The 14,213-nt window shown below is 39.3% G+C and overlaps 1 protein-coding gene across 1 annotated transcript in view; it reads left to right on the top strand.

Annotated features, from left to right (window-relative positions):
* Window positions 1-2,001: 2,001 nt before the first annotated feature.
* The window catches only part of STPG1 (sperm tail PG-rich repeat containing 1), a 52,002-nt gene continuing 39,790 nt past the window's right edge, over window positions 2,002-14,213 (top strand). Inside the window, exons 1-3 of the mRNA XM_059895738.1 lie at window positions 2,002-2,095; window positions 4,432-4,550; window positions 12,060-12,200. Of these exons, the coding sequence (XP_059751721.1) occupies window positions 12,128-12,200 (73 nt within the window). The 5' untranslated portion in view covers window positions 2,002-2,095; window positions 4,432-4,550; window positions 12,060-12,127. The remainder of the gene's footprint in view (window positions 2,096-4,431; window positions 4,551-12,059; window positions 12,201-14,213) is intronic.

Below are 14,213 nucleotides of genomic sequence, written 5' to 3'. Positions count from 1 at the left end.
ATCAAGAAGGCCTTCTCTCATCCACCTGCTAACTCCACCATCTGCTATCGCCCAAGCCGGCGTGTATAGGAACAATTCAGGCGAAGTTACTCTATTTCACTTCCTGATTTGGTAACGCCTGGCATCACCTTTACTAAGGCAAATCCATGCCCCTCTCCTCGATGCGAAAATGGAAAAAGCATTCTGAGGCAATGAGACCCACAATGACAAGAAGGAAGATATTTACGGTAGATGATCACAAATGCATTCGCTTTTCCTGAAATGAAGGGTGAATTCAAGTCCCCCTTCCCCCGCCCTTAGTCTTAATCACTACTCACCGGCGGCGTTTCCGCTAAGGCCCACCTATCAGAGGTTTCTGAGCAATGACTTAGACTGTTCGCGCAACCCGGAGGCACAGCCTCCTAGATTCCTTCCCCAACCCAGAGGTGCCCCAGTGCTGCAGTGTTTTCCTTTCAAAGGCCGCGATTTGATTTGCCAGGCCGCCTGCCAGTCAAAAGCTGGCGGGCATTTGGCGCAGGCGAGTGGCTGCGAGGAGGGGTGGGCGGGACAGACCTCCGGCATTGGCTCCGCCGAGAAGCTTGCTTGAAGCGTAGGGGGAGAGCCTTGAGGAGGCGGCGCCCCGCAGGAGCTTTGCGCTCGCCTGGAGAGGGTCCCCTCTAGCGGCCACAGGAAGGACGTTGTAACAAAACTCCGCTCCCTCGTCGGGCTGTGTCTGGAAAGCTCCGGTGACTTGCTCACTCCACCTGCCCTACAGGTGGGCAGCCTGCCAGGTGTCCTGCCTCCTTATCCTCAGAGCCCCCTCCCGGGCTTTGCTCCTGCTGTTCCCCCACCCCACGCTCTCACCAGGTATTCAAATCCTACACATCTTTCTAGGCCCGGTTCCTCCCAAAGCCGCGGGGCCATAAAAATCTCTCCTTGCCTGTCCTCCCGGAACACCTGTTGGCAGCACAATATACCAACCCTCCCGGTACGTCCACAGCTCAGCAATAATTAAGGTCCACCAGTAAGCCCAGCACTTGAATGCTTCCGTAATGTACAAGGGTAATAATTATAATTGCCTCGAGGATATATTGTACAATACAGGGAATATAGCCAATATTTTATAATAACTGTAAATGGAGTATAACCTTAAAAAATTGTGAATCACTATACTGTACACCTGTAACATATAATATTGTACAGCAACTATATTTCAATTTAAAAATTAAATTTTTAAAAAATGAGTTGTATTTAAAAAATAATTAATACGTGCATGGAGCTTCTGCTTTTTCACTCACATGCATTTCATTTCAGATCCTCTCAGCAACCCCCTGAGTGAGACATTGGGCTCATGCCCATTTTACAGGTGAAGACATGACATTTGGACAGAGACCTAGATGATGAGAAAGAGGCAGTTGTGGTTCAGACCCTGACACCAAGCGAACTCAGAGGGAACACCCGAGAGCAGGACGAGGTTGACATATTGTAGGAACTGCCCAAAGGACAGCGTGGCTGGTGCGAGATTTTTCTGGCGCGTGGGAAGGAGGAGCGGGACGGGCAAGGGACAGCTTATATGAAGATGTTTGGATTTCATCCTAAGTTTAAAGGGGAGCCCTTGGAGTGTTCTAAGAGGGAGAATGACAAGATCACTGCGATTGCTCTGAAGTGTGTAAAGAGGGGCTCCTGGAACACTACATGGCTGCCCTCGTATGCTGCCCGTTTCAGTCTGTTTTCTTTGGCTCTTATAAACAGGGCTTCGATGAATGTTAGTTCTTTTAGATTTATTCCTTGAAGTAGGATTTCTGGGTGAGCAGAAGTCTAAGTCTCTGGGTCTATCACAAGATTTTGGGGGGTTGCCTAGATAAGCCCTATTAAGGTTCCCCACCCATCCTGACGTAGTTAACCTGAACCCTAAAATTCTGGCAGCTTCCCAGCGGTTTTTGAAATGCCTCTGATCATTGGCCAACAACTTTTCACGCTAAAGAAACGGAGGACACCATTGGCTCGAGTTCATCAGGAGGCGGGCAGAAGGTGGAAGTTAGAATGTTTAGGCCTGTGGTTGCCATAGCGACAAGGAGGTTGACAGGCCAGATTCAGCCCTGGGGGACCCGACAAGGTAGGAAGATGTCCCTTTTGGGGGACGGATGCCAGGGTCGGGGAGAGGAGGACCCGGCGCACCGCATGGGATGCCCACTGAGACCGCCGCCTGCCTGGTGCGTGCGGAATTCCGCTGCCGAGCTAGGTGGTGCCGTGAGGGCCGGAAGAAGCCACTGTTGGAGGTTCCCCTCCCTGGAGGTGTGCCCTCAGAGTCCCCACCTGAAAAGTGGTGATAATAACCAGGGCATGCCTTCCCCCACAGAGCTCCGGTGAGGGGCGTGGGCATCTGACTCCCCTGCCTCAGCCCCGGCGAGTGTACAAACGTTTGGGGGCGTCTGGCAGCAGGTGGGCCACAAAGAGCTAAATTCTAATCCCAGGTCCACTCCATCTCCTTCCCTGCTCGGGGCTTCGGTTTACCCATCTGTGAAACGAAAGGCTGTGATTGGAATCTAGAGGTCACTAGCCGGCGGCGGAAGTTTATTCCAGCTCTCCGACACACTTTCTCGGCTTCAGAAAAATATCAAATAGATTATTTACCCAAGAGTGCTTTGAAAAATGTAAAATACTTCCAAGATGCACCATAGCATTGTAACTGAATCAATAAAAATCTCATATAGTCAAAACTACTCATGGAAGTCCCATAAAATTCCACATAAAGGTAACAGTATACATGAGGTAGTATATATTGATATACTTATACAGTAAAATACATGCATAAATATATGAAATATGTGATAATACAATAAGATAAGTAATAAGGGTTTTTTAAAACATAGAGATGATAGAATGAAAACATGCCTACAGTTGTAGTTTTGTGAGTTAAATCTTTCTAGAATGTAGCTCCTAATGGAAAGAGTTGTATTTAATATTATGAGTACATCTACATTATGGATAAAATGTGTCTACTCCTAGTATTCATCCATTCATTCAGTCCACAAATATTTATTGAGCAACTGCTATGTGCCAGGAAACAGACTGGGGATTCAGTGATGAACATCCTATTGATGAAGATCATAAAAAAATATTTTATATATTACATATAAAATATGATGTTGGGTAGTGAAAAGTGCTTTGAGAAAAATAAGACAGGGTCAGGGGCTAGAGAGAGATGGGTGGTGCTTCCGAAGAGAGAGTGGTCAAGGAAGTCATCCCAAAGGCAATTTGAGGAGAGGCCCAGATGAATCTGGTGACGCCCAGAGGATGGTACCCAGTATAATGAAAGGAGGAATCCCCATGTTACAAGGGTATTGCAGAAGCTGAAGAGGTCCCTTGTGGAGAAGAGGATTAGTCTTTAGGTTGTGGGTTATGACAGCTGCCTTCAAATACCTGAAGAATAGTCATATAGAACAGTGGCTTTCAAACTTTTTGACTGTGACCCATGGTAAGAAATGCATTTTATATTGTGATCCAGCACACATACACATGCACATAACAAACAAAAGCTTCACAAAACACTACAAGCTATGACCTGCATTTCAAAACTCACCAACATGGAAGAGGAGTGAGACTTATTCTGAGCTGATTCACGCAGGAACTTTCTAACAGTTAGAACTACCCAACAGTGAACTGCCTCAGGAATTTTCAAACTGAGTTCTGGGGACCCCCAGCATCCTGTGAAAATTCAAGACAGCCTATATTTGCATAGGACTCTATTTGCATAGTACATTGCACAGGACTCTATGCAATGTCCTAATTTTTAAAAAACCAACCATACACACTCAAGGATAGTAAATGTCAACATTTAGCATGTTAACATTTAGTGTGTGCTGCCTTAGAGGTTATTATAGTGTTTCAGAGCAAGCAGAAGTCAGACTTCCTGGGTTCAAAGCCTGATCCCACCTCTTACTTCTGGTGTGACCTTGAGTAAGTCACTTAACCCCTCCCTCTGAATTTCAGTTTTCTCATCTGTAAAATGGGGATAATACCTCACTGGATTATTGTAAGGACTACGTGAAGTATTCTATACAAGGGATTTAGGAGTGTAGGGGCTCAAGAAATGACAGCTATTATTTTAAGCTGTTAATATATTATCCCCATTCATGTATTAAAATCTAATGTTAATACAAGCCTACTGTAGGCTAGGCAGCATTTACTACTTGTGGATCATCGTATTTGATCCTCACAAGCAACTTGAGAGGAAGGTACTGTTACCAATCTCCGTTTATGGAGGAGGAAATGGATTTAAAAGGTCAAGTGACTCATCCAAATCAGAACTATTAAGTGGCAGAACCCAGGACTATTAACCTTGAACAGAGGACTGGATACTCTTGATCACTACACTGGCCCTCACCTGGGAACTGCTTAAACATATGCTGTTGATTAGGAAGGTAGTATATCTTCATTGCTCTTTCTTAGATTCCAGGCCCCTGACATCCTGTCATGAACAGTTATACAAGCAAGTGCACCAGTGAGGCACATCTGCACAGTGCTCCATTCACACCTGGGCTGCACCTTCTCTCATCCTGGCTTCACAGGTATGCAGTAACAAGGCTGGAAAACATTATTAATAGTGTTGTCTTTGGGTGGTAGGAATATGGATTGTTTTTTTAAATCTTTTAAATTTATCTTTCCAAAAATTTGACAATATGTACATATTACTGTTGTAATAAGCAGCTTAAATCTCTTCTAATTACTCATAATTCTAGCACACTAATGCATTTAAAAAATAACAGCTTTATTGCAGCTAGGGAAGTAGATGGTTATTACTAAGACAACAACACTGCACTGAGACGTGACAAGTGAATAGTGGCTGCTTTTATAGATCCTAAAAGACATTCTTATACTAGAGTAGTGATTGTGCTGTGATCAATATTGACTTGTTTCTGTTGTTTTTAATTTCTTAATTTCTTTGAGTGTGTTGCCAATAATTATATTAAATATTAAGTTTTTAGTATAGATTGTCCACCATAAACGATTGAGAATTGCTGCTGTGAGGGTGATAGAATAAAGTGAAGAGTAAATACTGAAGGAGCAAAGGATTGGTAGAGCATAACATCATTTATTCAATCCTTCATTCCTTAGTATTTATAAATGATGTAAGTTCCTTAGGAAAAAAGGTGAGCAAAATAAAAAGTCTGTTCATGAAAGATTAACTTCTATGAAAATTAAATCATGCTCCTGCTGTTAACAACTAAAAAAACAGAGAAATATAGGAAACACGGTTTTTAGACATTGAACAACAGGGAGCCCAGTACTGTAATCCCTGAGAGAAGAAAAACAAGGTGAGCCCCACAATTGCTCCAGCTTAGTGCTGGGGGCAGTTTCTAGGCCACAGTTCAGGGTGAGGGAAACCTCAGTTTCTGAGCTGGGGAGATAGAAATCAGAGTTCAGGGAGACCAAAGCAGCTGGAATGTACAGGGTAGAACACCATAAAGGAGGGACCTGCACATAAAAAGTTCAGAAATAGGAAGAGAGTTCTCCTCAAGTCTTTGGCTGAGGAATGATGGGCACATGCATGAGAAGAAACTAAGACTGGGGTAAGAACCACCAGAAAGCAGTAGGCTGAACAATTTCTGGGCCTTACACAGAACTGGGACTACTTCATGTTCCCATAAACCAGAATAGAGAGACACTGTATCACATGAGGATTGATTGGGCAGAGTCTATAGAAATATCATGTCTTAGTAGTGGAGATAAATTATTCCTAGAGTAAAAGCTGCTCTGGATTCACTACAACAAAGCTTAAAAAGCTGGAAAGGAGCATATGGGTCTGTAAGTTACTGGAAATTGTGACAGAAAAAAAAAATGCAACACTCTACAGAAATACTTCAAAATCCAGTACCCAACAGTGTAAAACTCACAATGTCCAGTGTCCAGTACAAAATTACTGGACATGAAAAATACAGGAAAATATGACACATATCCAAGAGAAAGAGCAGTCAATATTAGCAGTCCCAGAAATGACAGAGATCATAAAATTAGTAGAAAAGGTGCTTCCCTGGTGGTGCAGTGGTTGAGAATCCGCCTGCCAATGCAGGGGACACGGGTTCGAGCCCTGGTCCGGTAAGATCCTACATGCCGTGGAGCAACTAAGCCCGTGCACCACAACTACTGAGCCTGCGCTCTAGAGCCCTTGAGCCACCACTACTGAAGCCTGCACGGCTAGAGCCCGTGCTTTGTAACAAGAGAAGCCACCACAATGAGAAGTCCACGCACCGCAATAAAGAGTAGCCCCCGCTCACCGCAACTAGAGAAAGCCCGTGTGCAGCAATGAAGACCCAATGCAGCCAAAAATAAATAAATTAAATAAATAAATTTTTTTTAATTAGTAGAAAAGGACATTAAAGCAGGTATTATAAACATGCTCAAATATGTAAAGGAAAACATGAACATAATGAAGATAGAAATGGAAAATATTTTTAAAAAGGACCCAAATGTAACTTCTAGTGATGTGACATGCAATATTTGAAATAAAAATATAATAGATGGGATTAACAGCAGATTAGAAACTACAGAAGATCATTGAACTTGAAGGCAATATACACTGCCCAAATGAAAGTGGGGGGGAGGGGAAAGAACAGAATCTCAGTGATTGTGGGAAAGTATTAAGTAATCTATATACGTATACTTGTAGCTCCAGGAAAGAAGCTGGGGTAGGGAAAGGCTGAAAATTTTTTGAAAAAATGATGGCTGAATATTTTCCAAATTTGATGAAAACTATAAATCTGCAGATTCAGGAATTTCAATGAATCCCAAATAGTAAAAACATAAAGAAAATAATAAAATGATGCAGTCATCATCAAAATCAAATTTCTGAATAAAAGTGATAAACAGAAAAACTTAAAAATAGTGGGTAAAAAAGATATATTAGGGCTTCCCTGGTGGCTCAGTGGTTGAGAATCTGCCTGCCAATGCAGGGGACACGGGTTCGAGCCCTGGTCTGGGAAGATCCCACATGCCGCAGAGCAACTGGGCCCGTGAGCCACAATTGCTGAGCCTGCGCGTCTGGAGCCTGTGCTCCTCAATGAGAGAGGCCGCGACAGTGAGAGGCCCGCGCATCGCGATGAAGAGTGGCCCCCACTTGCCGCAACTAGAGAAAGTCCTCGCACAGAAACGAAGACCCCACACAGCCATAAATAAATAAATAAATAAATAAATAAATAAATAAAAGAGAATCCTAATGTGATTTCTTTAAAAAAAAAAAAAAAAAAAAAAAAAAAAAAGATATATTAGGACTATAAGATAAGAATTACAATGGATCACTCATCATAAACTATGCAAGTTAGGAGACAATGGAGTAATATATTTTAAAGTTGGGGAGAGGAGGGAAACTGTCAACACAGAATTCTATTACCAATAAAAATGACTAAGAAAATGAAAGAAAAAAAGATTATTTTAGGCAAACAAAAACCTAGAGAATGCATTATCAGAAGACTTGCACTACAAGAAATGTTAAAATAGGTTCTGCAGACAGAAGGAATATGATACCAGACAGAAGCTTAGATAAACCCAAAGAATTAAAGAACACTGACAATGGTAAATATAAAATACATTTTTTCTTATTTTAATCTCCTTAAAAAATGATTGACTGTTTAAATGAAAAATAACACGAGGGACTTCCCTGGTGGCAGCCAATGCAGGGGACATGAGTTCAATCCCTGGTCTGGGAAGATCCCATGTGCCGTGGAGCAACTAAGCCCATGTGCCACAACTACTGAGACTGCGCGCCACAACTATTGAGCCCACACAGCACAACTACTGAAGCCCGCGCACTCTAGGGCCCGCATGTTGCAACTACTGAGCTGCATTACTGAAGCCTGCGCGCCTAGAGCCCGAGTTCTGCAACAAGAGAAGCCACCACAATGAGAAGCCCGTGCACCACAACACAAAGTAGTCCCCGTTCGCCACAACTAGAGAAAGCCCGCACATAGCAACAAAGACCCAATGTAGCCAAAAAATGAATAAAATTAAAACAAGTCTTTAAAAAAAATAATAACGTGAGATTCATAATACATGTAGAACTAAAATGTATCTCAAAATAACAAAAAGTATGGAATGTGGGAAATGGAAGTATACTATTGTAAAGTTCTTACGTTATATGTGAAGTGGTGTTTTTTTTTATTGTGATAAATTAAAGATGTAAACGCTAAACCTTAAAGCAACTGCTAAAAGTAAAATAAGTATAGCTAATAAATCAGCAATGAAGGTAAAATTGAATCATAAGAAATACTCATTTAATCCAAAAGAATGAAGGAGAAAAGGAACAAAGATCAAATAGGAGAATGGTAGATTTAAATCCAACCATATAAATTTTTACATTAAATGTAAAAGTTTTAAACACTCCAATCAAAAATAGATAACCAGAACAGATTTTAAAAAACCAAGATCCAACTCAACTATATGTTACCTTTCAGAAACCAACTTTAAATATAAAGACACGGATAGGTTAAAAGTAAAAGGATGCAAAAAGATACAGTTTGCTAACAGTAGTCAAAAGAAAACTGGAGTGACTATATTAATATCAGAAAAAATAGACTTCAGAACAAGGAATATTACCAGGGATAAAGAGAGGCATTTCACAGTGATAAAGGGTTCAATTCACCAAGAAGAGGTAAAAATTATAAATGTGCATGCACCAAACAGTGCTTTAAAATACATAGAGCAAAAACTGACAAAACTTAAAAAAGAAATAAACAAATTCACAATAATATAATGTGGGAGATTTCAACACTTTTCTCTCCATATTGATAGAATGAATAAAGAGAAAATCAATAAGGATATAAAAGACTTGAACAAAATTATCAACCAATTTGACCTAATTGACATTTATTTTAAAAAACCTCCATCCAATAACAGCAGAAAAACTCAAAATCCCTCCAGCTACTTGGAAATTAAACAGCAGTCTTCCAAATAAACCATATGTCAAAAGATATTATAAGAAAAATAGAAGCTAGTTTAGGAAGAAAATGAAGGCACAACATTTCAACATACATGAGATGCTGTTAAAACAGGGATTAGAGGAAAATTCACAGTATTAAATGCTTATATTAAGAAAGAAGAAAGGTCTAAATTCCATGATTTAAGCTTCCACCTTAAAAAGCTAGAAAAAGAAGAGCAAATAAAGCATAAAATAAATAGAAAGAAGGAAATAATAATGGTAATAGTAGAAGTAAATGAAATAGAAAACAGAAATGGGAAAAAAATCAATGAAACCCCTTGCTGTTTTCTTTTGAAAAGATCCATAAACCTCTAGCCAGTCTTAACAAAAAGATATAAGATGCAAATTACCAATATCAGAAATGAAGGAGGGACATTACTACAGAACTTACAGACATAAAGGATAACAAGGGACTATTATGAACAACTTAATGCCAATAAATTACATGATAGAGATGAAATGGAAAATCTTCCTTGAAAGACACAAATTACCAAAGCTCATTCTAGAAGACATAGATAATCTGAAGATCCTATATCTAACATGCAAATGGAGTTTGTCATTAAAAAAACCTTCCCACTGAAAAAACTCCTGGCCCAAATGGCTTTACTCATAAATTCCATCAAAAAGTTAAGGAAGAGGGCTTCCCTGGTGGCACAGCGGTTGAGAATTTGCCTGCCAATGCAGGGGACACGGGTTGGAGCCCTGGTCTGGGAGGATCCCACATGCTGTGGAGCAACTAGGCCCGTGAACCACAACTACTGAGCCTGCGCATCTGGAGCTTGTGCTCCACAACAAGAGAGGCCGCGACAGTGAGAGGCCCGCGCGCCGTGATGAAGAGTGGCCCCCGCTTGCCAGAACTAGAGAAAGCCCTCGCACAGAAATGAAGACCCAACACAGCCAAAAATAAAATATAAATAAATAAAAATTAAAAAAAAAAGTTAAGGAAGAAATAATACGAATTCTACACAAACTATTCCACAAAATAAAAGAGAAACTCATTTTATGAAGCCAGCATTACTCTGATACCAAAACCAAAGACATTACAAAAAAGAGAAAACTACAGGCTAATATCTTTCATGAATGCAGATGCAAAAAAATCCTTGACAAAATTTTAGTAAATTGAATTCAGCAATATACAAAATTGATAGTATATCATGATCAAGTAGAATTTATTCCAGAAATACTAGGCTGTTTTAACATTTGAAAATCAATCAATATAATCCCATAGAATACTCAAAAAGAATAATAATATGATCATTTCCATAAATGCAGAAAAAGTATTTGATAAAATTCAACACCTGTTCTTGTTAAAAACTCTGAAGAAACTAGGATTGGAAGTGATAAAATGCTTTTATAAGAAAACCTACAATTAACATCGTCATACTTAATGTTGAAAATAATTGGAGAAATATACCACGTTACTGGATCATAACACTCGACAAAGTTAAGATATTAATTCTCTCTAAATTGTTTTATAGGTTCAGTGCAATCCCAATTCAAATCCAAAGAGGTTTTTTGGTAGAAATTGACCTGCTAGTTGTATAAATTGCATGGTAATTCGAAAGAGCTTATAAGGGCTAGTACCAATGGTTCCCAGAGGGGAAGTGTGTTGGGGGTGTGGGTGAAATGTGTGAAGGGCATGTAACTGTATGGTGATGGATGGTAACTAGACCTGTGGTGGTGATCATTTTGTAGCATACACAGGTGTCAAATTACAATTCTGTACTCCTGAAACTTATATAATAATAACTTGAAAAAGAACTAGTATAGTCAAAATAATTTTGAAAGTGAAGAACAAAGTTGCAACTACCTTGATTTCAAAACTTATAAAGCCAAGATAGTGCGCTGTTGGTATAAGGGTATACATATAGGTCAAAAGAACAGAATTCTTGGACTTTTGATGACTATGCCAAAATAATGCAATAGAGAAAAGGATATTCTTTTCAACAAATGGTGCTAGAACAATTGAATATTTAAATGCAATAAAACAAACCTGACCTATATCTCATGCCAAATATAAAATTTAATTCAGAATGAATCTTAGACCTAAGCATAATAGCTAAAAGCATAAAACTTCTAGAAGAAAACATAGAAGAAAATATTTGTGACCTTGAGTTAGGCAAAGATTTCTTAGACAAGACAAAAAAGAATCACAAACCATAAAAAAAATAATCGATAAATTCGACCTGATCAAGATTAAAACTTTTGCTTTTGAAAAGACACTGTTAGAAAATGAAAAGGCAAGCCTCAGACTGGGGGCAGATATTTCTAAAACACATATATGATAAAGGACTTGTATCCAGAATATATTAAGAACTTCTATAACTCAACAGCGAGATAACCCAATTGTTTAAAAAAATAGTCAAGATTTGAACAGACACTTCACCAAAGGAGGTAAACAAATGGCAAATAAGCACATGAAAATATACAAATTAAAATGACAATGAGATACCACTATACAATCACTGGAATGCCTAAAATTAGTAAGACTTACCAAATGTGTTGGTGAGAATGTGTAGCAACTGGAACAAATTATTGATACATGCTACCGCATGGAAGAATCTCAAAAGCATTGTGCTAAGTGAAAAAAAATAGACACAAAACAGTATATACTGTATGATTACACATATATGACATTCTAGAAAAGGCAACTATTGTGACAGAAAGAAAAGCAGTGGTTTCCAGATGCCAGGGTTGGGAGGGTATTGACTGCAAAGAGACATAGGGAGCTTTGGGGTGGGGGGGGGATGGATATATTTATATCTTAATTGTTGTGGTATTTTACACAATTGTAAACACTTGCCAAAACTTAAAAATGTACACTTTGAACCGATGAATTATATTGTATGTAAATTATCTCAGTAGAAATAAATTTATAAAATTCATACCTACAAGAGCTCTGTAAGCAACATCAACAGAGAACACTTACAGAGTTCCTACTACAAGCAGTGCAATGTGTTTGGGATTTGGGGTCGTAGAACTTGGTAAATCTCAGCCTCTACCCACAAGATTTCTCAGTTTATCCTGCAGATACAACAGAACCCAATCAACATACTTACCAAGATTGTGAAGTGATCCCTACAAATGCTGTATTTTGCTGTTTCAGGTGCTTAGAAGAACACACAGTCAAGTTTTTCATCAAACACGTGGAATATATCACAGAACTTTGCTAAGATGGACAATTCCATGCAAAAAGACCAACACTCTGGCAAAAAATATTCCAGAAAGGCTGACAAAGTACAGAAAGGTCTAGTGAATTTTATAACAGAGGTCTTTGGGGACGAGAGCTCCTGACATATGTTCATTTTAGTATGTAAGAGCAAATTTTAGGGGAATACAGTAAATCCTGGGTTATACCCACAAGGCCGCTCTTAAGTATATCAAATAGATTGCTTTGGTCATTCTCCCACTGCCTCTAGGGTGATGATTGGGAAGAAACTATGAGAAGAAAGGATGAGGGGGGCAAGAAGGAGGAAGAGATCTTACTTTATTTCCTAAAACTTAACCCAAGCCCCCATTCTGCCAGGTTGTTGGAAAGTTAAACTCCAGCCATTACTGACACAAATGCTATTCCTCCTTATTTCAAGTTTTGGATCTTTCTCAGTGGAAAAAGGTGATGTGATGATGGGAGTCTGGGTGAGGGAGGGGAGAGGTACTCAGATCATGGGTCATGCATCCAGACAGGTGAGAGCTCCACCGTCTCAGCCCATGTATTCCTTTGATTTTGTTAGTATGCACTAATCCGGGACTACCTCTGGGCTTGGGGAATCATTGCTGAGGCTGGAAACTTCGTTCCAAGATCCGCACTCACTCCACTGCTTTTTCTTTTAGGGGTATTACCACCTCCCTGGTGGGCCTCTAGAGTCCCTGCTGCTCTCAAACCCACAGCTGGACCTCTCTTTCTTCCTCCCATCTTTTGATTTAGTGCTCTCTCTTTTTCTTTAATACTTTAAAATTGAAGCTTAATATATATTCAGAAAACAAATCATAATTGTACAGCTTAATGAATATTCACAAAGAAACCACCACCTATGGAATCACTTCTCAGACCCCGTGATAAACAACAGCATCCCAGAAGCCCTTGTCTTGTCCCTTCCTGGGCATTGTCCCCCTTCTCTGCAAATGTAAACACTACGGCTATCCTGACTTCTAATATCATTAATTACTTTAGTCTGTTTTGAACTTTATATAAATTGGAATCATACAATATGAACTCTTTTCTCTCAGGCTTTTTTCTCTCATGTTTGAGAGATTTAACTCCATGTTTCATGTATCAGTGATTAGTTCATTTTCATTGCCATAACATGGTATAGCATTCTTTGTTGTAATATACCACAATTAGTTTATCCATTATACTATTGAAGGACATCTGGATTGTTTCCTGTTTTAAGGTACTATGACTAAAAGCTTTTATGACTACTCTTGTTCATGTCTTTTGGGACAGATATGTATATATTCCTTGGGTCTATACCTAGGAGAATTGCTGGGTCGTAGGGTGTGTTTATGATCAGCTTAGTTGATACCACCAGTTCTCCAAAGTGAGTGCGCCAATTTTACTTCCTTACAAGCAATGTATGATCATTCCAGTTGCTCCACATCCTCACCAACATTTTCAGCTCATAAGGGTTTTAATTTGCATTGTCCTTTGATCAAAAAGATTGAGCACTTTCTCATGTGTTGGCTGACTTTTAGGATATTCTCTTTGGAGAGGTAACTGTTCCAGTTTTTTGCCCATTTTTTCTATTGGGTTTTTCTTTTCTTAGGAGTTCTTGAAAACATTCTAGAACTGTATCCGTTTGTTGGCTATAGGTAAAGTAAATATCTTCCCTCAGTCTGTGACTTTCCTTTACATTCTCTTAATGGTGTGCCAATGAAGAGAAGCTCTTGATTTTACTATAGGCCATTTTATCAATATTTTCCCTTATAGTTAGTGTATACGTCTGTTCTATTTAAGAAATCTTTGCCTATCCCAAAATAATTTCTTCTAATAACTGTATTATTTTACCTTTCACATCTAGACCTACGATTCACTTGGAATTGTTTGTGTCCATGGTATGAAGATGTCCAGATCTATTGTTGTCAGTATGTATATCCAATTGCCCAGCACCATTTATTGAAAGAGCGTTCTTTTTCTACTACTCTGCGTGCTATCATTGTTGTAAATCATGTCTATGTATATGCAGGTCTGCTTCTGGATTTTTTTATGCTGTTCAAATACCACCTCTAATTACTGTAACTTTATAACAAGTTTTTTTCTTTT

This window comes from Balaenoptera ricei, chromosome 1, assembly GCF_028023285.1.
Source record: "Balaenoptera ricei isolate mBalRic1 chromosome 1, mBalRic1.hap2, whole genome shotgun sequence".
Classification (NCBI taxonomy): domain Eukaryota; kingdom Metazoa; phylum Chordata; class Mammalia; order Artiodactyla; family Balaenopteridae; genus Balaenoptera; species Balaenoptera ricei.
This window is presented reverse-complemented; position numbering and strand designations above follow the sequence as displayed.